At 31.3% G+C, this 22,747-nt stretch overlaps 1 protein-coding gene across 3 annotated transcripts in view; it reads left to right on the forward strand.

Annotated features, from left to right (window-relative positions):
• Positions 1-22,747, forward strand: part of LOC126734678 (protein crumbs) — a 136,230-nt gene that overhangs the window by 51,211 nt on the left and 62,272 nt on the right. The window contains exons 2-12 of one of the 3 annotated variants that reach the window (XM_050438386.1): positions 8,169-8,318; positions 8,376-8,578; positions 10,657-10,855; positions 10,909-11,034; positions 11,086-11,261; positions 11,324-11,462; positions 16,147-16,340; positions 16,401-16,578; positions 16,636-16,803; positions 21,134-21,297; positions 21,574-21,699. In XM_050438386.1, the coding sequence (XP_050294343.1) occupies positions 8,169-8,318; positions 8,376-8,578; positions 10,657-10,855; positions 10,909-11,034; positions 11,086-11,261; positions 11,324-11,462; positions 16,147-16,340; positions 16,401-16,578; positions 16,636-16,803; positions 21,134-21,297; positions 21,574-21,699 (1,823 nt within the window). Of the gene's footprint in view, positions 1-8,168; positions 8,319-8,375; positions 8,579-10,656; positions 10,856-10,908; positions 11,035-11,085; positions 11,262-11,323; positions 11,463-16,146; positions 16,341-16,400; positions 16,579-16,635; positions 16,804-16,946; positions 17,178-20,855; positions 21,010-21,133; positions 21,298-21,573; positions 21,700-22,747 lie in introns of those variants that run through there. The other 2 variants (XM_050438388.1, XM_050438387.1) reach the window with 2 other exon arrangements.

Here is a 22,747-nt window from a genome sequence, read left to right on the forward strand (position 1 = left end):
AGAAGAAAAGGGCAAATTCCACATTAGTTTTTACTTAAGTGTTCTTCCACTAAACCCTTATAACTAGCCTAATTATAATAAAATTAAAACATCGTAAATTAACAGAGGTAACTACTACGTATTACCGATGATTAAATATTTGGGTAGATACGCAATCCTGTGTTAAAAAGTGTACCCGGTCGACTATCGGATTGCCGTTCAGTTTCGTGCACCGTGTGGTGCTACCACGAAGCGTCAAATCTAGGAACGATTTATTTTAGCTGCGTGGACTTTGCTTTTGGCTTCTTTGAGTGAGGTTTTCAACGACGCTGGAATCTCCGGTTACGCGGCCTTGTTGGATATTTTTTTAAGACATGGGATGATGCCGCCAACTATGTTTTTATTTTTTTTTTAACATACAACAAACACAGTGGTGTCATTTAGGTAGTCAAGTGATGAGTGATCTACTTAAGGCTGGAGACATTTTGAGAATTTTGAGTATTATGTTGCAATATATTGACCATAATTGGATAGTGATCTATGACACAAATAATATATAGCAATTTATTTGTTTTGTTGTTGTGCTGGTGTTGATAAAAAATAGATGTAAGCAGGAGTCTGAGTCATCATTTATCAAAATTTTCTTGGTGAATTCCGACTACTTATTACTTAAAGACTATAAAATTAATAAATTTTTGCGAAATATCCAAAAACATTACATTAGAACACTTTGCCAAACTTTAAAACGGTTTTATTTAAATTATTCGATTAAAAAATAATTATTTTCAAAAATCCAAAATTACACAACATGCATTCGACAATAACCATAGAATAAACTGGAATGCTTCCTCAATTTTAGCAAAGGAATCAATTTCAAAATTACGTGAACTAAAGGAAAGTGCATTTATAATGTTACATGAAGATAAATGCTTAGCTACTTGTTCGGTTGATTTTAATAATACATGGATTCCTTTGTTAAAAAGAGAGGTAGAACAGGGCATTCTCAAAATTAATTAATAATTTAAAATATATGATATTCATATATTTTCTAGCATTAAATTACATTAAGATCACTCCCCTTTAATTTTAAAAGAAGTAACCTTTGAATTTTTTGTTATCTTTCAAAACAGTTTGTCAAGCTATTAATCAACCGTGAAATTATTTAAAAAAGTATTTAAAGTAATTATTAAAAGTATTTAAAGGGAGGAGTTGTAAAGGAAGTATTAACGAGAAATTAAGATAGGTATATTTTGTTCATACCTTTAATTTAACTTTATTTACCTTGATAACGGTAGTAGATATAACTACCGAAACGTTGGTTCAAATTAGGTATTTTTATTTAAAAAGTAGGTCTTCTCGTTGTTTTTATCGTTTTTAATTTTAATATTCATAACAAAGTTAGGTAGGATATTGAAAAGAAAAAACGAGCTCAGAGATTAATAGATTAAACCTCAGCTCCTAGGTATACAGATCGTGTTATCGTGAGCTACGTATTACCCAAAATAATGACAACACCGCTTGCAGGCGGCGGAATTTTTCGTTTTTATTTTTTGAACCGGGAGTCAGCAGACCTCACTTTGCTGTGTTACTGCACGTTGCGTTAATAATTTTTGTGTTATTTTCGTGTTTTTTTTCACTATGGCTGTTTATACCCCTTCCAAAAGAGTTCAACTAATTAAATGGTTTTATGGAGGCAATTCGGCAGTACAATGTAGAGATTTGTTTTCAGTGAAATTTGAGAATAGACCGATTCCTTGTGCAAAAACGGTTTTAAATGTGGTTACAAATTTTGAGACACCTTTTTGTCTTCAAGATTGTAAAAAATGCCACACAAAACGTCAAGAACCACCTGTTGAAGTGGTCCAGCTCCAGGATATAGAACGGCGGGAAGAAATGGTTTGCAGTACCCTAGAACTTAATTCGACACGGTCCACTAGAAGTGTTGGATAGGAACTGGGAATGAGCAATAAAACTGTTGCTCTTATCTGGAAAAAATATGGGTACAAATGTTTCAAGTATTCAAAAACTCAGGTCTTCAAATATTTTCTGAAGACCAGTGGCGAAGAATGGAATTTTGTGAAACCATGATGGAAGAGGCAAATGAAAACGAATATTTTTAAAAAAATATTTTGTTTTCTGATGAATCTTCTTTTCCATTACATGGCAAACACAATCCTTCCATTGTTCGTTATTGGTCTCAGGAAAATGAGCACAGAAGTTTTCAGTTTCGTACACAGTATCCTCAGAAATTGAGTGTTTGGGCAGGTATTTTGGGCGTCAATGTTATAGGGCCATTTTTTATTGATGGCAATTTAAACGCCCTATTTACTAACGTGATATTTTATTTTTAATTAGAATAACGCTTTAATTTTCATTATGCAAAACACAGCATATTAAACATTTTAAGATTACAATTCTATGCGGGTTTTACACATTGTCATGTCTGTAAAACCCGCATTAGAATCAATATTTTAAAAATGCCTGGATTTTCTCGTAATATTTTGAATATCGCGTAATATCACGAAAGTCAGATCTTTACTAATCCCGTCCTCGGGCCGGCCGGGGCGGTGCTCTGTCGCAGGCACTCGTACACGCGCGACGTTGCAAAATTTCGCCTCTATGCGGTTTCCTATAAGTAACGAACGAAAACACGATCTGTATAAAAAAAAATTATTATACCTTAAGTAAATTATTGTATTTAAAACTTATTGAACTTAAATTAAGTATAATGAAAGATATCATTAAAGATTTACGTTCATATTTCTTTTAAATACGTGAATAAGTCTATTTTCTTCTTCTTTTCAATTTTTGAGCGTGTGAGATAGTATGTTCTAAATTGATTTTTGCTATAAGTGACGTAATACTCAATAAAATAAGTAACTCACACCAGATCTAAGTAATAAAATACAGTGAAAACTATTTTTGCGTGATTACTTAATTAAAAATTAAGACTTTATCTCATTCATGGCACCCTATTTAAAATTTAAAAAAAAAAATCTATGATTATAATACAAAAAAGTAGCAAATGGATATTTTCTATTGAAATACATACTACCATAAAGTGTCACACAGAAAATAACTGAATGTTAAAATATCCTCTTATTAAAGATTACTTACCTTTCCAAAATTTGGGAACAGCCGCCTTATGCAGCATCGTTCGTCCGCCACTTATATAAATGTAGTCTTTATTAAAATGTTTTTCACAAATAAGTCTATTTTTTAGTAAAACCTCATCCATAACATATATTTCCTGGTTTCCACAATTATTTATCCACTTAGCGAGTATTTCTGGCTTTTTTAAAGGGAACTTAAAAAAACTTATAATATTGTTTGTCCTTTTCTTCACGTTACTGCATCCACGATAAACGCAAATATTCATTTTAAGTGACGACCTATTAACAAGTTTTATTTTAAAACAAGCAAAATAAATCTGCTCAATTAAAAGTATTAAAAAGTAATAAAGGAAATTCAAATTTAATAATCTAGGTGTGTGCGAAAACTCCTAAGCCTGTTCGTCCGCTCTCCAGACAATGAAATGATACACGAGATTTTTAAACGAGACCGGGGCGCGCTTCTTGTTGCGCCATCTATCCGCCGGCCGCTTTTAGGGGTACGATTTTGCCCGTAAAGGTGCGCATCTTCCCATATTCTCAATCAACGGTATTACTGGAATTGGCAAAAAGATATGTTTTGTTAGCGGGGAAGAAAGACTTAAAAATAAACTTGGAGGAATGACAACCACGAATTAAAAAAAAAATGACAAACGAAGACCAAGTTATTTTATTTATTTATATATATTAATATTAGAATAAAATCCATTCATGAGTACATATTTATATTGTAGAAAAGGGAGAAAAATTATGTAAAAAATGTTTAACGTTGTTTAAATTATTGAGAAAGATGTTTTTAAAATTGTTACTAAACACAGTTACTGGTTTGTGACAATTTTTTCTGGTAAGATAATCAACTTCTCAAAAAGTGCAGTCTCATACAGTAATGGAGTCAGACTTCCCTCAAACATAATATTAAGTGTACGCACATCAGCTCTAAATGCCACAATGAACTTACTCACATATTCAGCCTCATTAAGCTTATGGCTTATGGTTTGCATCTTCTTATTTCATAAATAAACCTAAGAGAACAATTTTGTATTCTCTGGATATGTGGCGCTAAAGCTCCTGTAAGGCAAGGACCGTAAACACCATTCGCATAGTTAAAGGTTGAAAGAACAAAAGAGATACATGGTGTATTTTTATGATTTAGGTTTAATAAAGATTTAGACATATAAACTTGCGTCCATAGAAATCGGCCCACTGTAAACTCTTGACTTTAAATATATTTTTTTTCAAAATTATCCATCAGATCAAAAAAAGAAATATGCTGTTTGAAAGACAATTTAATATCCTTTAATGTGAGTAGAAATTTATCAAGAAGGCTTATTGTGTATATGCGTAGCAACCGGTAAACAAATGAACCGTGTTTATGTGGTGATTGTAACGAATATAACAAATTTGTCAAATAATAAAATTATTGCGTTTGCAACTAAAATTTGCATATTATTCGCTTTTCATCACCTCAATAGTGTTCAAGTGTGTTAATTTAATGCATACTACACCACAAAAAGCCGCCCAAGTTATTGCTTTAATCGAAAATGGACTTAGTCAGCGAGCTGTTGCTAGACAATTGGATATGACTCGTGCAGCGGTTCGAAGAGTGTGCCAACGTTATGAGGAGACTGGATCCTTTCATAGGCGACCTGGAACAGGTAGGAAGCGATTTACAACCGCTCGTGATGACCACTTTATTGTGTCAACAATATTAAGAAATCGTCACCTTAATGCCGTTCAAGTGCAACGACAGCTCCGTGAGGTGCGAGGAGTGCCTATTAGTCAGTGGACAGTGAGACGAAGACTGCAGGAAAATAACCTGACCCCTAAAACACCTGCGATTGGTCCAAAACTTACTCCAGCTCATCGGCAAGCACGCCTGCGTGTTGCAAGGGATCATCTGAATTGGACGTTGGAACAATGGGGATCTGTTCTGTTCTCAGATGAGTCCAGAATATGCCTCCATGGTAGCGACCGAAGAAGGAAAGTGTACCGAAGACCAAGAGAGCGATTTGCAGATTGCTGCTTTGAAGAGCGAAGTGCTTATGGAGGTGGTTCCTGCATGATCTGGGGTGCAATTTTTATAGAAGCACGAACCGACCTTCAGTTCATTCGTAGGGGCGACCGTGTTCGCGGAAGAAGAGGTTTAACGGCTGCTAGGTATATCGAGGAGATTTTAGCAATTCATGTGGTACCTTACGTCGACTACATTGGAGATGAATTTACCTTTATACATGACAACGAAAGGCCGCACACCGCAAGAATCGTCCAAGATTACATTGCAGAAGTCGGTTTTCGGGTTATGGAGTGGCCAGCATACAGTCCTGACCTAAATCCGATCGAACATTTATGGGATGAGCTAAAACGAAGAATTCGAGCTAGACTTCGTACCCCAAACTCGATCCCTGAGCTTATTGTTGCAGTAGAAGAAGAGTGGCTAAACATCCCACAAGAAACAATAGCAAACTTGATTAGATCTATGCCTAATCGTATGAGAGATGTTATTAGAGCAAGAGGAGGTCATACCCATTATTAAAAAATTAAGTGTTAAGTTTTAAATTGTCAATAACCCTGTTTATGTTAATAATAAAAAAGCCTAATTTTCTTAATGCATTAATTTCACTATGTTGAGATAGGATGTTTAAATAAGTTTTCATAAATTTATACTCATATTAAAGGATATTAAATTGTCTTTCAAACAGCATATTTCTTTTTTTTGAACTGATGTATAATTTTTAAAAAGAATATATTTAAAGTCAAAAGTTTACAGTGTCCCGATTTCTATGCACGCAAGTGTATATTAATATTACTATAAAGAATGCTTTGTTAACATGCTTTTGGAACGTTAGTCAACTATCTAGCCAAACACCGAGGTTTTTTGCTCCATTCTGGAAAGAAACAGGTTCACCTTCAATGGAGAGCCTTAATTTATCTTGAACTTGTCTCCTCTCGACAATCTCGACCACCAAGGAAGGTGAGAAGGGAGGTACATATAGTAAACCAAACTGTCCCCAAAGGGATCCTTGTGGAAGACCCTCACTTAGATTTACATATTCTGATATGATATTGTTAAATATTACAGTTTGTTTTTTGTTTCATAAGTAACATACAGAACATACACACATCCGGATCTTGAACGTGTCGAAACCTTTTGAGTAATCGAGCATAACTGTAGATTGCCCGATATCAAGCAATGATTGGAACACTTGCTCTGTAACATTCAGTAATACAGTTGCATAATTATCTCAAAATACTAATAGGTCTCAGATCTACAGAATGGCATGGCTTTAAACTCATTAAAATAAAATTAATGGTTATACTATCGACTTTAATTGTTTGAGTTTTTATTGAAAGTAAATATTTTGTAGTGTCCATCTCGGTAACAGGTTGGAAATTAAGTAAATCTACGGAAATCAAGTAAATGTCGTTTTATTTAATTCTATTATAATATTGTGATTTTAGTTTTTGAGTATCAATAGAGATATTAACTGATGAGATAAAGCTCTGATTAATTGACATCAGAAAGATTATAAGAAATTCCGCTTTCTTTTCTTATATTTGTAGTAATAGTTTCCTTTTTAAAGGCCTTCCACATGTTCTTTGCACTAAGTTTTAGTTTGCATTTTATATTGTCAGAGAGGTATAGAATGTCAATAGATGTAGAAGTACTAAGAATATGTAATTCTTTGAATAAAGGCATGTTTATTTATTTATTTACTTCTTGTTGCAGTATATATGCTCTTTTTTCCGTAAGATGAATTTTATTGTTAAAATTTTTTAATTACACATATTTCTGGCGGAGCTGTTCATTTTTAGAATTTCTAAATTAATTTTTTGTTTTCTCAGTTAAAGTGACCAATCCCTGAACATTTTCAACAAACGAGGAGTTATGAGGTTTCGTAAACAGACAGGGTGCATGTATATCTAGTAAAGCTTATATATTCTGATTAAGAAATTCAAGCTTATGATGTTATCTATAAAAAATATAATATTCCAAGGAATGGATTGAAAATTAATATAGAGTGAAGCTTCATTTATTTTTTTTAAATTATGAATGATCGAGTTACTGCCTGATTTATAGCTTGACCTATTAAAACAGTTACAAAACTAGTTCGTGATCTAAAAAGAAAACCGACCTTATACTATACTGTATAATTTTAGTCTGATAAACCCAGATATCTATATCAAACCTAATTAAAGCTGCAAATTTAAAATAGTACTTTTACCTTTTGTATCTAGCTTCGCATTTAGCATTCCTGAGAAGGCATAAATAAAAAGGAAATACAACAAAATAAACTTAAAACATAAATATAGGTATTACGAACGCAATATTGAAATGAAAATAAATCATTACATACTATTAAATTAGATTACTGATTTTCTATTATCTTAGCGTTAAAGGAATTTAGATTGCTGGAAAATATTGTGGTTAATATTTATATTATTGATGTTCTTGGTGAGAGGAGAGTGAAAAATTCAAATCAAATTGATAAGTTTTTTCAAATCGGAGGGAGTAGTACTTACTTTTTATCTTATGGGATGTTATTTGATGGCATTCATTAGTAATGCGGTGGCTGGGTGGCATACATTTTCAGGTATCTTCACAAAAAGATATCAAGTATTCTCTACAATATCCACTTGATATTGTTTTCGATAGTCTATTCTGGATATAATTATAAGTTAGTGTAGAAAAATATTTTGCATTTTAAAGTTAAAATAGGCCAATTATTGGCATCTCTGATAAACTAAATATCGCGAAAAATTATACTTTTATGTTCTTTTGATATTATTGTTTCAGCTTTGTAAATGAGACTGTAAATTTTTTAGATTTAATGTAATATTATATTAAAAATAAAATAAAACATGAACTTAATAAGAAATACATCAACAAAAAGTGGCTTTTTTTGAAAGTAAATAATGGGACCAACAGACCAAATAGAATTGATATTTGGTCGGGGGAGTGTATTATTGATGTATCGATTTCTTCCACTTGTAATATAAGACATATTTAATTCATAACTATCATTAATATTATTCTTTGAATAAGTACTATTTTAATAAATTTCCTTTTATTTTCTACAGCTTTTCTCACATTCGACTGCTACTCCCTAAGTGATATAGCTGCACCCAGCAACCAACCAGAAGCATACTTCAATGGATCCTCTTACCTCAGATTACAAAACACCCTCTCCATCAGACAACCTACAGGGATTAGTTTTAGAACATGTTTTGGTAAGACGTCTATTGTTTTTTAGTAAAATCCAATTAATTTTTTTTTTACTTATATAGGTGGTAGTTTGTTATCCCAACAGCAAAACGATGAATCTTTAGAACTTCTGGTAAACAAGAAGGGGGTATTTTTTAAAGCAAAAGTCGATGGAGTTTTATATGAGGAGGTTATATTTGGACATTACCTAAACAACAAGTGGCATACTGTATTTTTGCAGTACAGCGTTGGCAATTTGACTTTGAACGTCGACAGAGAAGTTCAGGTAAGCAAAATCTTGTCTATACATATTATTGTATGCTTCAAACAGTTTAGTTTTTTATACGCCTGGATTGACGTTGGTGTATTTTTACGACCCTAGTAAAAATTAATTTTTACTTTACCAAAAATCTTTTTTTCGGCGAAAAATTGCCATTTTTGGCATTATTAAAATTATTTAGTTAAATATAAATAAAGATGTTAAATAATTCTGTTAAATAGAATGATGTAAACAGAGGCAAATAAACGACTTTATTTTTTTTTTAAACTTAGGGAATTATTGGAAAGTAATGATTGTAAATTCAAAAACATAAATTAACTAATAAAATTATCAAAACTTTGCATGTGACAACCGTTTTCCAATATAGTAATTTCTTCTATGAACATATATGGGCAATTAATTGCGTTCACGCTTTTCTGGCAGAACTTTTTATGAATCATTTTGAATTAAATACAAAAAATACTTTACGATATTTGCTAAGAATTTGATTTCGATATGTAGTTTATGTTTTTTTGACAATAGTAAATGTAATCTAAATAGCTTTTTTTGTATATCATCTGAAAAATTATTTTGTATCTATTCAGTTTAGCTGTGCAAGCGAAACCAAGAACAAACTTTAATTCTTAGGTAATCTTGTCATGAGGAATAAAAAAGACGACATTCATTTAGATACATAACAATAACAATTAGGTTAGTACGTAGATTACTCACATTCCACGATTAAAGAACCACGATTTAAGGGTTCTATTAAATTATAAGAATCTTCTACACTACAAGGCTCATCTAAAGTTAAATTTTTTTAAAAAGTACATAGCAACAATATCCTGTCAAATATGTTATTACTGGCGATTCTGATGTAATAGCTTTAGTATCAAACTCTTCTATTAATATTTTGTTCAATACATTATCAATTTGTTCTAAACTTAAAGAGGTTTTTACAGACTGTGATTCATGTTCATAAAATTTAACGAATTTATTTATATTAATTTTCCCATAATGTCGAGACCTTAGAGACAGAATTGATTGAATCTTTAGCCTTTTCTCTGATTCATAGAACCGGCGTACTGATATATGGTAATATAAGAAATTTTCCTGCCAACACATAATGCATGCTCAATTCGGTTAAGCAGTATTCGGTTACACCTCACGAAACCCATAAATAGTGTGACTTAAAGCAGTGTGAGTTTGTCGACTCAGTGTATAAGAAAATCTAGATAAGTTCCAAGTATTCAACCAATTTTGCATTTTATGTAAGAAATAAAACTTGGGATCATTATTAAAGTATGTTAATACCTCTTTGGTAAAAGGTTCTTGGTATTTACCTAGTAATGCTTGCCCTTAAGAATTTTTGATCAAGTCCATATAATATTAATAAATTCAGCAGTGACTTGTGAGAAGGGCAAATTGTTAACAAAACCTTTTTTAGTGTTTCAATACCAAAGGGTTTAAGTATAATTAAAGATCAATAATAATAATAAAGGTCTTACGAGCTAGTATAACATTTTGTCTTTCTATAGATTTTTAATAGTTTATCTTTTTCCAGTTCATGACGTTTTTTAATTACCGAAAAGCAAGCGTATTTTGTTTCACCGGTCTCAAAGTCGGGATAAGAAAATATTTGTTTAGGTTTTGAATTAAGTAAATAAACAGTGGTAAAAAAGATGCCTTATGGGACATAAGGATGTGGGAAAACTATGCTTAACTGATTAAGGGGTCAACAATGAGTCATAGCTTTACTGTTTACTGCAATATTATCACTTATTACACAAAAAACTATGTAACAAATCTCTTCATTTTCTACTATTATTTTTATAAAGTTATATAACATTTCTAAATTTATCACAGACACAGGAAATATATGAATGACTTCTTTAAGGCTTGAGGATGGGCTAGAACGACCGAAGTTCTTAAGGAGGTGTTGACGAAACACGTAAAGGTTTAAATAATGTGGTTTGTTGAAGTGCTACAACCATTTTTATTTAATGTTTACACGAAAGTTTCATTTCCACTAGGACTTCAGGACTCTGTTTATTTAAAAATGTACCTTTCTAGGTAGATATGTATTAACTTAAATTATTTTTTAGGTAGTCGCGAATTCCACCTATAATAACGCCCTGATTTCAAGTAGTAAACTGAACGATGACCACATATCCGCAGTGCTGCTAATTGGAAAAAACTTCAATGGCTGCCTTCTAGAGGGCCCCAGCATCGTGTTCGATTCTTCTTCAGTAACCTACAATCACAACGTCCTTTTTGAAAAGTGTCCTATTCCTTTAGACAGCTGTAAGTTTATATTTTGCCACTATTTTCTTTACATAACAATTATTTAAATCAAGGCATACCAACTGAGAAAATGACAGGCATCGATTTCTGCCTTAACGAACCCTGTATGAGGCACGGGACTTGTATAAACGACTATACACATAATACCTATACTTGTGCTTGCTTACCCAGATATACTGGTAAGATATTCATATATTTTATTCCATCACGTTAAAACGATTGCTTCCCAGGTAAAAATTGTGAGGTGTCAGTAGAACTCGGTAATCCATGCGACAGGAGGGTATGTAAAAATGGCGGCACTTGTATACCAGACCATGAGCAATCAGGAGAGTATAGTTGCGTGTGCCCACCGGGTTTTGCCGGCAGACAATGTGAGAGTGAGACGAGGACACTTTCAAGATGCAAAGTAAAATTATCTGGAATTTTATTACTTATGTATAATATATCTGTTTTTTTTTTAAATTTTAGAGTAACCCTTGTCTGAATGGTGGTATTTGTGATATTGACGTAGAAACTGATACCGAACAGTGCACTTGTAAACCTGGTTTTACTGGTAATATCTGTGAGTTGGACATAGATGATTGTGCCAGTAAGCCCTGTCTAAATGGTGAGTTGGATTATAAGCATGACTATCTAGTGGTATTAGAACGATAAATCGGAAACAAAAGGGCTTCAAACATGTTTATTTTCATTATTTACAATATTTAAAGGCTAATAATGTTTTATACACTTAGCTGGTATTCAAGGTAATCAAATGAAAATGAAATTTGTCGTTAGATCTTTACATCATTTAGTCGTCTATAGGATTTTTCTTAATTTTTTTGAAATTTGTTATCACTTCTTGATGAAAAAAAATCCTTCATACAAGCCTGTATGTCATATGAAAATTCTACTTTGTGGACAGAAATAAAAGTGTTTAATTGGTATCCGAGTTTGCTTTTGATTTTACTCTTTGGTGGGTAACATGAACTATTTTTAAAACCCCTTCACTTTATTTACTTGAAGATCTCAGAATGTCTTTCTTTTAAAAAGATTATCAAGTGTTGATACAGATATGTTGATGATATTTTTACTATCTTACTTACTGTAGATATTTTGTAAAAAATGTCAACTCGTTTCACTCTATTAAGTTTACATATGAAAAAAAGGTTCATTATCCGTTATTGATTAAAAGGTCAAGGACCAATTCACTTGATTTAGAGATTTATAGAAAACCTACGGCAACAGAAGTGTACTTTACTTTTCTTCCAGCCATTCTATTAACCAAAAATATGCCGCATTTAATTTATTTTTTATGTTTCACAGACTTTTTCACATTCCTATTTCTTCAAACAGCTTTCAGAAAGCACTCAATTGACACAATTCATCAGATAGCTAAAAATAAGGGATGTCCTGACAATACTAATCAATAAAATATATTTAAAACATTCAAAAAATTCTTAAATAAGAAACTGTTTTGTAAAGACACTAAAGACGAGGAATACCATAGTATCACATTTTATACTAGAAAATCACATTTTATGATAGGTGGCTAAAATGATTCAGAGAAACTGTAGTCGAAAATTAAATGTTCGTTTCGGGACCTTAAACTCCTTGCCAAAGCACCTTGTGACTGCTGCATGTTTGTGGGAAGGAAATGGGGTTGGATCTTTTGGAAATTATTATAAGGCAATAAAATTAAGGCCTGAATATGTTTGTATCAACGACCAAAGTACATTCGAAAGTAACTTGTTTTTTTAATTCTTTGAGTCCTCTGAACCTCAATCTCATACTTAAATTTAATTTTAAATCTTTTCTTTCTTTTTTGGGCATTTTATTTTGTGGAGAAAGACTTTCTTTAAAGAAAGTATCTTCCTTATTAAATATTACACAAAAATACAAATCTGTATTTTTTAAAACTTAAAATTCATCACTGAGCGATTAAAGGGCAAATAAAAAACGCAGGTTTGTAGTTATTTAAAAATGAAGACAACGTAAGTAAAATTCTTGTGGCAGTGAAGATAGCCTTGTAGCCGAAAGCGTTTCGCTTCTTTTTAATAAAAATCATTGATTGAAATATACTGAACTTTCATTGAAGCTTGACCAGCCACACAGCTAATCCTCCTTATCTGAATATGAATTTCTTTAAACCATAATTATTAGTTTTGCTAGAAGTCTGAAATAAATGGTTATTTGTAGTCATTAATAACTTTCCCTGGCATCTTATGCGAAACACGAATCTTAAAAGATTAAAACTCTTAAAGGTTTAATCTAGCCTATTTTGGTTAGTGGTAAAACTATTTTGTGATGATGTGATGATGTGAAATGACAAAATCAGAAATAAAAGTTATATCTAGTATAGAATTAAGTCCATATTAGTAAGCACTATCCAAAAACATACTTTTATTAAAGAAAAAGCAATAATCATTGCAGTTATTTTAAATTAATTAAATTATTAAAAGCGTCTTTGCCATTGAAAAATATACAGTTTTTAATTTTAGTTTTGAAAGGAAGCTGATTTGTATCGTACTTTGAAGGCAGAAGATTGTATTATTATACAATCAAAAGTATTTCGAAAAGCATTTTATTAGTTTAGTATTTTGTCTTGGGTGGATATTTTGGCCAATTTTAAAACTAATTTTTCAATTTTTTATCTTTTTTAGTATTTCATTTTAGTATTTGAAGGTTTTGGTTTGAGAAAAAAAGTTAATTTGTTGGATACGTCTTATCTTATTTATCTTAAAAATAATGTTTAAGGGCCATTTTTGCATAGTCTCCAATTATTTTAAAAGATTTTCAGACCTAGTAAGGTTGGGGAAGAGTGCCACATCATATCATATACTTATGATATGATAAATAACTCTGAACTAAGAACAAATACAAAATTGTCAGTTATTTAAGGAAATTTACTAAGTTTTAAGGTAAATGAATTTTGGAAGAAGTCTCTTGATTTTCTGAACTTATTTCATAATATGTAGGTTGCTAAAATCTTTTTTAATTGTAAATTTTAATTTCAAGATATTTTAAATGTCGTTTCTGGAACTTTATGATTTGCCATTTTTAAATTTTCAAGTTTTAGAAGAAAATACTTATAGGTTGCAAATTGCATCTACTTTGTTTTTTCTATATTAAGCGTTAACTTATGATATTGAAATCACTCGCAGATCTTGCTTTACAAAAAATTGCTGTCATCGGCGATAATAAGAAGTGTTCTTTTCAATTTAAGCTTAAGCATATGATTCATATACCTAAATAGTAAAAAGGGTACCCTGTGGTACATCTTGATAGTTTTTTCATGCTTTGAAATTAGCCTCAATGTTAACACGTTGCTTTTTTTTCGATAAATAACTATTCATAAATTGAATATGTCCATTGTCCATCAGATATATGATAAGCCTAATTGCATCGCGTGTGGTTCCACCTTCTCTAAGCCCAATTGAAAATTAGAAAGAATTATATATGGCGTAAAAAAAACTGACAATTTTTTTTTTATAAGTTGTTCTACAATTTCTCATAAAATTGATAAAAGAAAGACTGGTTTATAATTCGAATATATTTTCTTTGTTATCATACTTATATAATGGTTTAATAATTACATCCTTGAGGCAATCTGGCAAAAACAACTTGTATCAAACGATTTGTTAATTATTATGGTAAGGACGGGATAAATTTCTTTTGATATTTGCTTTAAATATTCGCTTCTTATCCCACCCAGGCTTAGAACATTGAAAGGCTAGAATTTGCATTGCCGTGGAACTATGGGCAATTTGCTTGCTTGCAATATCTCTGATGCAATGATGTCAAATGCTTATGTAGAAATGGCAAAAAACACACTTTATAATATCATAAAAATTTGTCACTTGTCTTGACAGGCGCAAAATAACACTATTCCTCTTTAGTAAAAATGAAGCATTTTCTTTTTATAAAATATGATAAAATATTCTATAAAGAAGTCAACATTTAAAGTTAAATGAATGTAGATAACGTCCCTATATTAGAGAAAAAGGCAACAACATCGCAACGCCGCTCGATCGCATTGTTGATTCCATGGATACAACTAATCTTTACCAGAGACGTTGTCAAAAGATATTTACATGATTTTATTATTAATAGATTTTGCTTTAAATTATAATCAATATTACCGTTTATGAACTCTTTATGCGTTTTTCTAACGTACTTCATTAGAGTAAAGGAGTAAAGGTACTTATCCAATAAAACGCATTTTTATGAAAATTAAATATTTTATCATTATTATAGATTTCTTAATAAGTTTTTATTATTCTACGTTTATGACGACGGTTGGCTCTTGATATGATGTTATGACAATATCGGTATTTACTTGTGAAAAGATCGGCTTAAATCGCCTTTTTCCCATGGTGCGGCACAAATAGCACAAGTTTTTACTATCGTAACAGTTCAGAAAAACACTCAAATGCATCTTTTTTCAACAAAAAACTAAAGAAAAAACAACCTCACAAATGCCGAATGTACATACAAAGCCGTTTGTCAAGATGACATTAACTTTTGCCTGCGGTGTTGCCATTTGAAATTTTTTAGAAGCGGTTTTAGGAATGAGAATGGTATTAATTCTTTTTTTCTTTGAAAATGTTATTTTTGCGCTTAGAATAACATATATCTATTTCTACTTTTTATTTTTAATGCAAAATATAACATCAATAAGTTAAATTAACATTATAGCTGAAAATCTTCTCTTTTGAAAGTGCGTGTAAACTTGACGACAGAAATGATTATGTTTGTAAACAAAACACCCCCCTTGCCCCTGTGGACATGTTGAACTCAAACAAAGTTGTTGTTTACTAATTCTAGCCTTTCAATGTTCTAAGCACCCAGGCGATTTATTTGTTTCGAAGTTGCTGAATAGTTTTATCAAGATCTTATATGGACATATGATCTAAAATCATTCAAATTTCCAAACGCGGAATATCAATTTCATAGCCTGCAATTCGTTTATTTTTTTTGCAAGATTTTCTCCCAGGTCACTATTATTTACTCTCACGGTCACTATAAAAATTATTAAACTCGTTTGAGCTTCCTACTATTTGTTATCTATTCACCATAATAAAGAGGATTGTAGTTCGGCTCTCCTTGTCTTATTCCTGGTGTATATATATGTTTTCTTAGCTGGTTTCCTGATCTTATAAATGTACTGTTGTTGAAATTTAATTCTACTATGTATTGTAAATTAAATAATCCTGAAAAAAAAACCTTTTTATCTTTTAATTCTAAACCCATATATTATAACTATGAAACTATAGATTAAAAATTAAAACAAAGATTATTTTATCGTTTAGGAGGAGTCTGTACAGACGAACTGAACAACTTTAGCTGCGATTGCTCAAGAACTGGCTACATAGGCCGCATATGCGAAGTTAACATCAACGAGTGTCTAAACAACCCCTGTCTAAATGGTGGTATTTGCTTCGATACTTACGGTTCCTTTTTATGCCATTGTCCGTTTGGATATAGCGGAAAAGTCTGCCAATTGGTAATTTATTCGGACCCTATTAAAAAAAATATATATATGCTAATGTCTATTTATTGGTAGAGTGTAGACGAATGCGCATCCCATCCTTGCTACAACAACGGAATTTGTGTCAGCCAACCATCAGGTTATAAATGTAAGTGCCTACCCGGTTATTTTGGTGAAAATTGTGCAATCGAACACAGACTACAAAGGCATTGCGATATGATAAATTGTGGCAGAAATGCGGAATGTGTGCAGGGTAAATTAAAGTTTTTTTTTTAATTATAGTACTTTTATGGTAATAATTATAATTCAGATTCTGTTAACGGCCCGTTATGTGTATGCAAACCAGAAACCCCAGGAGAGTATCCGAACTGTCGGCCACCCATTTCAGTTTGCGATAAACATCCGTGTAAAAATGGAGGAACTTGTAATATGGGTGTCAATGGGAACATTAATTGTTCATGTCAGCCCGGTTACACAGGTATGCTTATGGTTTTTTTTAAATTATAGCATATAACAAATAATACTTTAAATATGAAAAGAATTATTTAATCTAATAATTTCCAGAGAAAGTAATTTCTGAAACTTTAACATTGTTGTATTTATTGACTCTACTTATTTACTTTGCATGTAAATTAAATGTATTTATTGCATGCCTTCTCGCTGTGTATAGGCTTTTTATGTGAAAAAGCTTCCATATGCAAACCGGGAATATGCAAAAATAACGGCACTTGCATCGATCTGTCGCTGGGATCGTATTGTGCTTGCGATCACAATTGGACAGGAAAAAAGTGCGAAAAGAGGGTCGCATGCCAACATTTTCCTTGTTTGCATGTTTTGTCTTGTTTTGACTATGTAAGTGTTACAGTAGAATTACAGCAGAAAAAAAATTGCATTAGAGTATAGAAAGAACAGTTTTTTGGCTACACCTTAGATACCTCTGCGAGTTAATATATAAGCACCGGATAATAAAGGAGCCATCCTAAGTCATAATTATTACTTGATTTAGACACTTACTTTGATTGACACATGGAGAACAAAAGCGTATTTTTTACACCCTATTAAAACCAAACAAAACAGGTTTTACCACTGCACCAACGTACTTTTTTCCACCGAATACTTCTCTAGCTTAACAATATAATTTTAGTATTTACAAGTAATTAATGGCTTTAAAGAATAAAAAAATCTTAAACTTTCTATCAATCTAGATAAAAATAAATTCTAAGATTATAAATTATAAGAGAACATACTAAAAGTAAATATTAAAATAAAATACTTACATAGTTTAATAATGACATTGAATTTTTTATCAAAAATGATTTTCTTCTAGTACATTGCATAAAATGCTCACTTCACACTTCCTAGGGTGTGTAAAGTTTCATTTTTGCGCACTAGTGTAAAAAGAAATTTGACGTTTATTTGACATTTAATTTATAGTTTGTGAACAAATGTTTTGGCGTTTTTTTTTACCGTACAGTCGTTTAAGTCGGTAAATTAATTTGATATTTTTTTAATGTTTTCTTCTGTAGTAGAAAAAATTTTGTATGTTACACGTGTGTAAAATCCCCTTTTTTTATTCATCGGAATTATCGGCAAGTTCCCATTCATAAAAAAAGTATCATTTTACACACTTATTACATAAATAACTATTTTGACGTTAATTATGAAAAAAAAATTATTCTTATCACTTTTTCTGGATTGCATAATAACCAACTTGAAAATAATTAGAATTTTCTTGGGATGTACGCATTCAGAATATAAATATAATAAGGGTATTAAATAGAGAAATAAATGTTTTTCTCAATAATTTCCTATAAGAGCTAGTCTAGTATCTTAAAGTCTTTCTGGTTTGAAGGCAATTTTGTCAAGTTTTCAAAAATGCCTATTGCAACTTCGAAATTTTTGAATCCGCGAGGATGAATTTGATGGAGAATTGCAATTTTGGGTTAAGGCTTTAGGTAGCTTGTTAGCTTTCTAGCTCATTTTCTTACCAAATGTTTACTGTTTTTAAGAAAATGTTTACTAAATTAAACTTAAAACCCAAATAATGAAGATTTCTTACTAAATAATCATATATGATTTTTTTTTCTAAAACTTTTTTGTTGGAGACAATTTTGTCAACCTCGCTCAAGACTTGGGGGGACCGTTGGGAGGATGATTGAGGTTTAATTATTCAAAGACAAATTAATAGTTGTTAAAAGCTTTAAATTTTTAAAATTGCATTGTTTATGTAAAAATTGAGGTAACGCAACTTATCAATAAAAAATAAAATGCTTTTATCATTTGTTACAATGTATTAGGGTGTATTAACAGGCATCAGGGATGAAATGATGTTGTTACAGAGTGTGTTGAATTAAATCCGCCAAAGAAAAAATAAGGTATGAATATATGTTTATTTAAAAAGATTAACATGAAAACCACAAATACTAAGTTAATTTCTTTCTCCTCGCCTTGATATTAGAAAGTTATAGATAATACTATGAAAGTAATCTGGTTTTCAATTGTTAGAATTGATAGAACTAATAAGTTATTTAATAAGTGAGTCTTAAAAAAAAATTAATTTGTAATTATATTTCTATCAGCAGCCCTTCTTATCCACAACTTTAAAGTTTTAAGCTCCGATACCTAAAAAAATATCAGAATATAAGTACCTTTTTGATCAAAAACTTATCAGCAATATTCCAACTCATACTTAGTGCTTTATTGACATTTATTGGATCTTCTAAGTATTCACTGAATAATCCCTATAATATCTTTAGATATGAGAACTGCCACTGATGTAAAACACTTTGGTAAACTGTATTATCAGTTTCTAACAGTCCTTACCTCAATACTCTGGTTTGACTTGCATTTCCGTCGCCAAATATTATAATGTATAAACGATATTGTTAATATATTATTATATAAGGAATTTAAATTTACAAAAAAATGCAAAGGGAATTATATCATCTCCAAGCATTTACAATATCGATTGTGAATATATGTACATATGTATATGTGTTTTGCTTTAGGCATATTATGTAGAGAGTCCACGAACGCTTTCCAAGTACGACTTTAAAAAATTATTGGATGCATTGCTACTATAGGCATCTTTAGGCATAAAAGAAATTTTGACAATTCAAAAGTAGACAGAAATAAATACATGTGCAAACAATTTTGTCGTACTTACCTAGAGAGTCTGATAAAAAGATCCTATTCCACAATTTTCTTCGGATATTTGAAGAGAATATGCATATTCAAACTTATTAGTACAATGGTTATACTTAGTTATACTGGCACAGTTCGAGATTAATTCATATACGGCATCTATAATATAAAATAGCTATAAATACACTAAGCGCAACTGTGAAGCCGTAAGCGTCACTTCACAAGCAACTCGAGCGTTCTTCGCCTTTCGACCATAGACAGACATGTAAGGCATTGTTAAAACTAATTTCAATGGCTTGTCATTTTTATTTCTTTAATGGCTGCTCTTTTTTTTAAGCCAATGGATTAAGAAATTCCTAAATCCATCGTACGTTCTGTATATTTAAAAAAGATTTTTCGACCCGAGATGGACATTTTCTGTATCTATAAAAATAAGAGTCCAATGACTGACTCAAGAAAATCTATTTACTGATCTCAAGTAAACTAATTATACAACTCCACTTGACCGAGTTATAATGTTCATTATTAATTCACGGACATTTCGACGTAGTTTGGACCAATACTGGACATCCATTGGAGGATGTATGCTGTCTAGGTGGGGATAGCGATTCTTTCCAATTTCTATTAAATTTCTGTTTTCTAGTCCCGCTCTGTAATCAAGATCGGCTCACTTTAATAGCGGCCGATGTTCTCTCCGTTTTAGTGGTAGTATTGTTATCCCATCATCAGAATTTATGGATTGCGACTAAAAAATCTAATCTATATTTTGTTTATTCTCCTAATTTTGTGTGTTTTTCATGTTGATTCATGTTTTCATGTTGATTTAAATTAATATTATATTCGTGTCCATAGGCTCCCAGCAAAAGAGAATAATAATTTATTCCTGAAAAGAACTACTAAGCCTATGTTAATATAAAATATTTTCTAATACGGTTAACTACTTATAATCTAAATATTTTTAGCATGATGAAGTCAGTACTCTTCTTAAGTCGAAATTAGTCGTCATCAATTTATGTTTTAAGAGTCAGTAATTTGCAATTCGCTATTTAGGAAACATGTCGAAGTCGCTAAGAAAACGATTAGAAGGTAACAAAACTTTGAGTGATTCTTATTGGCAGAGTCTTGCTCTTGAACACCAAAGAAAAAAGAAAACATTTTTAAATCTCTCTAAAAAATTGTTTTGTTATAAGTAGTATCCCCTCAATCATATCTTTTTGTAATTCTCTTATCTTAAATTCTTCTAAACCTGTTTTGTTTGAACTCAACAGCAAAATTTGGTGAGCTATTAGCTTGGTTGCATGATTGCCTGCTTAGAATTAATCATTAACAAATTTAGCTTTGGTAGTAACTAACATTTAACACAATTAACATTCACCTTATTCACAGCTGGGTGGCTATTACTGCACCTGCGCCTCAGGCTGGACCGGTACCAAGTGCGACATTAAAATCAGTCCTTGTTTTAGCAATCCCTGTAAAAATTACGGGGTCTGCGTCGAGAATGGTACTGGGTTCTTCTGTCAATGCACCACTGGGTTCCAAGGTAGATAGAACGCTAGATGCCTTTGTATTGAAGAAATAGTTTTTTTGGTTGTGCCCTATGTTTATTTAAAGCTTGCTTTCAAACACTTATTTAATAACAATATTGATAGCGATAAACATTTCAGGGACGTTCTGTCAAACGAATATTGACGATTGTCAATCAGGCCCTTGTAGAAATGGAGGAACGTGCATAGATAGGGTTAACTCCTTTTATTGTAATTGCACTGAAGACTGGATGGGCGCTCACTGTGACAAGCCTTATAATGTTTGCGACTTACAACCTTGTCAGGTGACTTTTACAATCCTATGTTTTTAACTTCATCATATTACATACAATGGACCCTTATTTTTAAGACTAATTCAAATTTCTTTCTTTAATATTAATTAATTTGCCCGCACTGCAGCTAAAATTATTACATTACATAAATTATATTTAGAGCTCTATCCATATTTTACTTATGAAATCTGCAATATCAGATTTATCTAAAAACTTGCTTTTATTATTAAAATCCAATTTATGTTATAATTTCCATTTTAATCCAGTTTCTTCTTAACATTAATTTAGAATAATGGAACGTGTATTTCGACAAACAATCACGACTTTACGTGTAGATGTTTACCAGGCTTTGAAGGTCCCGAATGTGCAGTAAATAAAAACGATTGCAAGGGTGTCACTTGTTCTGCAGGAAAGGTACGTTAACATTACATTTAAACTTTTTTTTTCTATACTATTTTGGTTGTGGATACAATATGTTTTAGGCCAGCGAGGTCAGCTGGGAAGCATTCTGTTTACAAATAGGCTCATAAATTTTAACATTTAAACTAGTTGGTAAAGTTATTGATAAATTTGTATCGTTATATCAATTTGTTTTTAACCTATCGTTATGTAACTGCCAGTTTTATTTCAGGACAGCAAGAGTTTACTTCGAGGTTTTAGCATTTATAATAATATTTGATTTGGTTTTCCTTGAATTATTTCGTGAATTGTATGTATGTATGTTGAACCCATTAAATTGTTGAGTTTCTTAAATTCCTTGAAGTAAAAAACGAAACAGGGATCAACACATTTTTCAGAGGCAGATGTTTTGTATTATGCAAGTTTTTAAATATTTTTTTAAATTTGATTATTGATAAATAATTGAATAAAAATTTGAAAAAAATTGAATAAACAGATGCAGTCACTTGAAAGAAAAACGATTGTGTTCGAGAGAAAGTAATTGTAAAAATATAATAATCTAACCTACATCCTGTTCCAACACACGCATAAAATTGCTTTTAAATTTGCTGAATATCCAAATACATCAAGAGATAAATGTCAATTCAAAGAATGGTGCATAGCATAATTTGTTCCGTGGTACCCAACTTCAACTGTGTCATTTCTTCTCAATAGACGAATTAGCACATTAAGAGCCACCTGCTCCAACAAAGCTGGGCAGTCGATTAAATAATTAATAATCTTATATACAAAACGGCATCATTAACTTTTATTCTATGAGATAAAGACTGTAACATATTCAGATAGGGATGTTGATTACCAAATTTAAAATTGCAAAAGTTTACGAAATTATAATGGGTACAGCATAGAATGGAGATAAAACCACAGATGCGTACTCTAATTGAGATCTTACCAAAGAGCAGTATGGAATTGTTAAAGATGAAAATGGAAAATCATGTTAACCTACCAGAGTAAAACCCAGAGTTGTCATTGCATTTGATATTATCTCATTATAATAATCCCG

This window comes from Anthonomus grandis, chromosome 3 (assembly GCF_022605725.1).
Source record: "Anthonomus grandis grandis chromosome 3, icAntGran1.3, whole genome shotgun sequence".
NCBI classification, from domain to species: domain Eukaryota; kingdom Metazoa; phylum Arthropoda; class Insecta; order Coleoptera; family Curculionidae; genus Anthonomus; species Anthonomus grandis.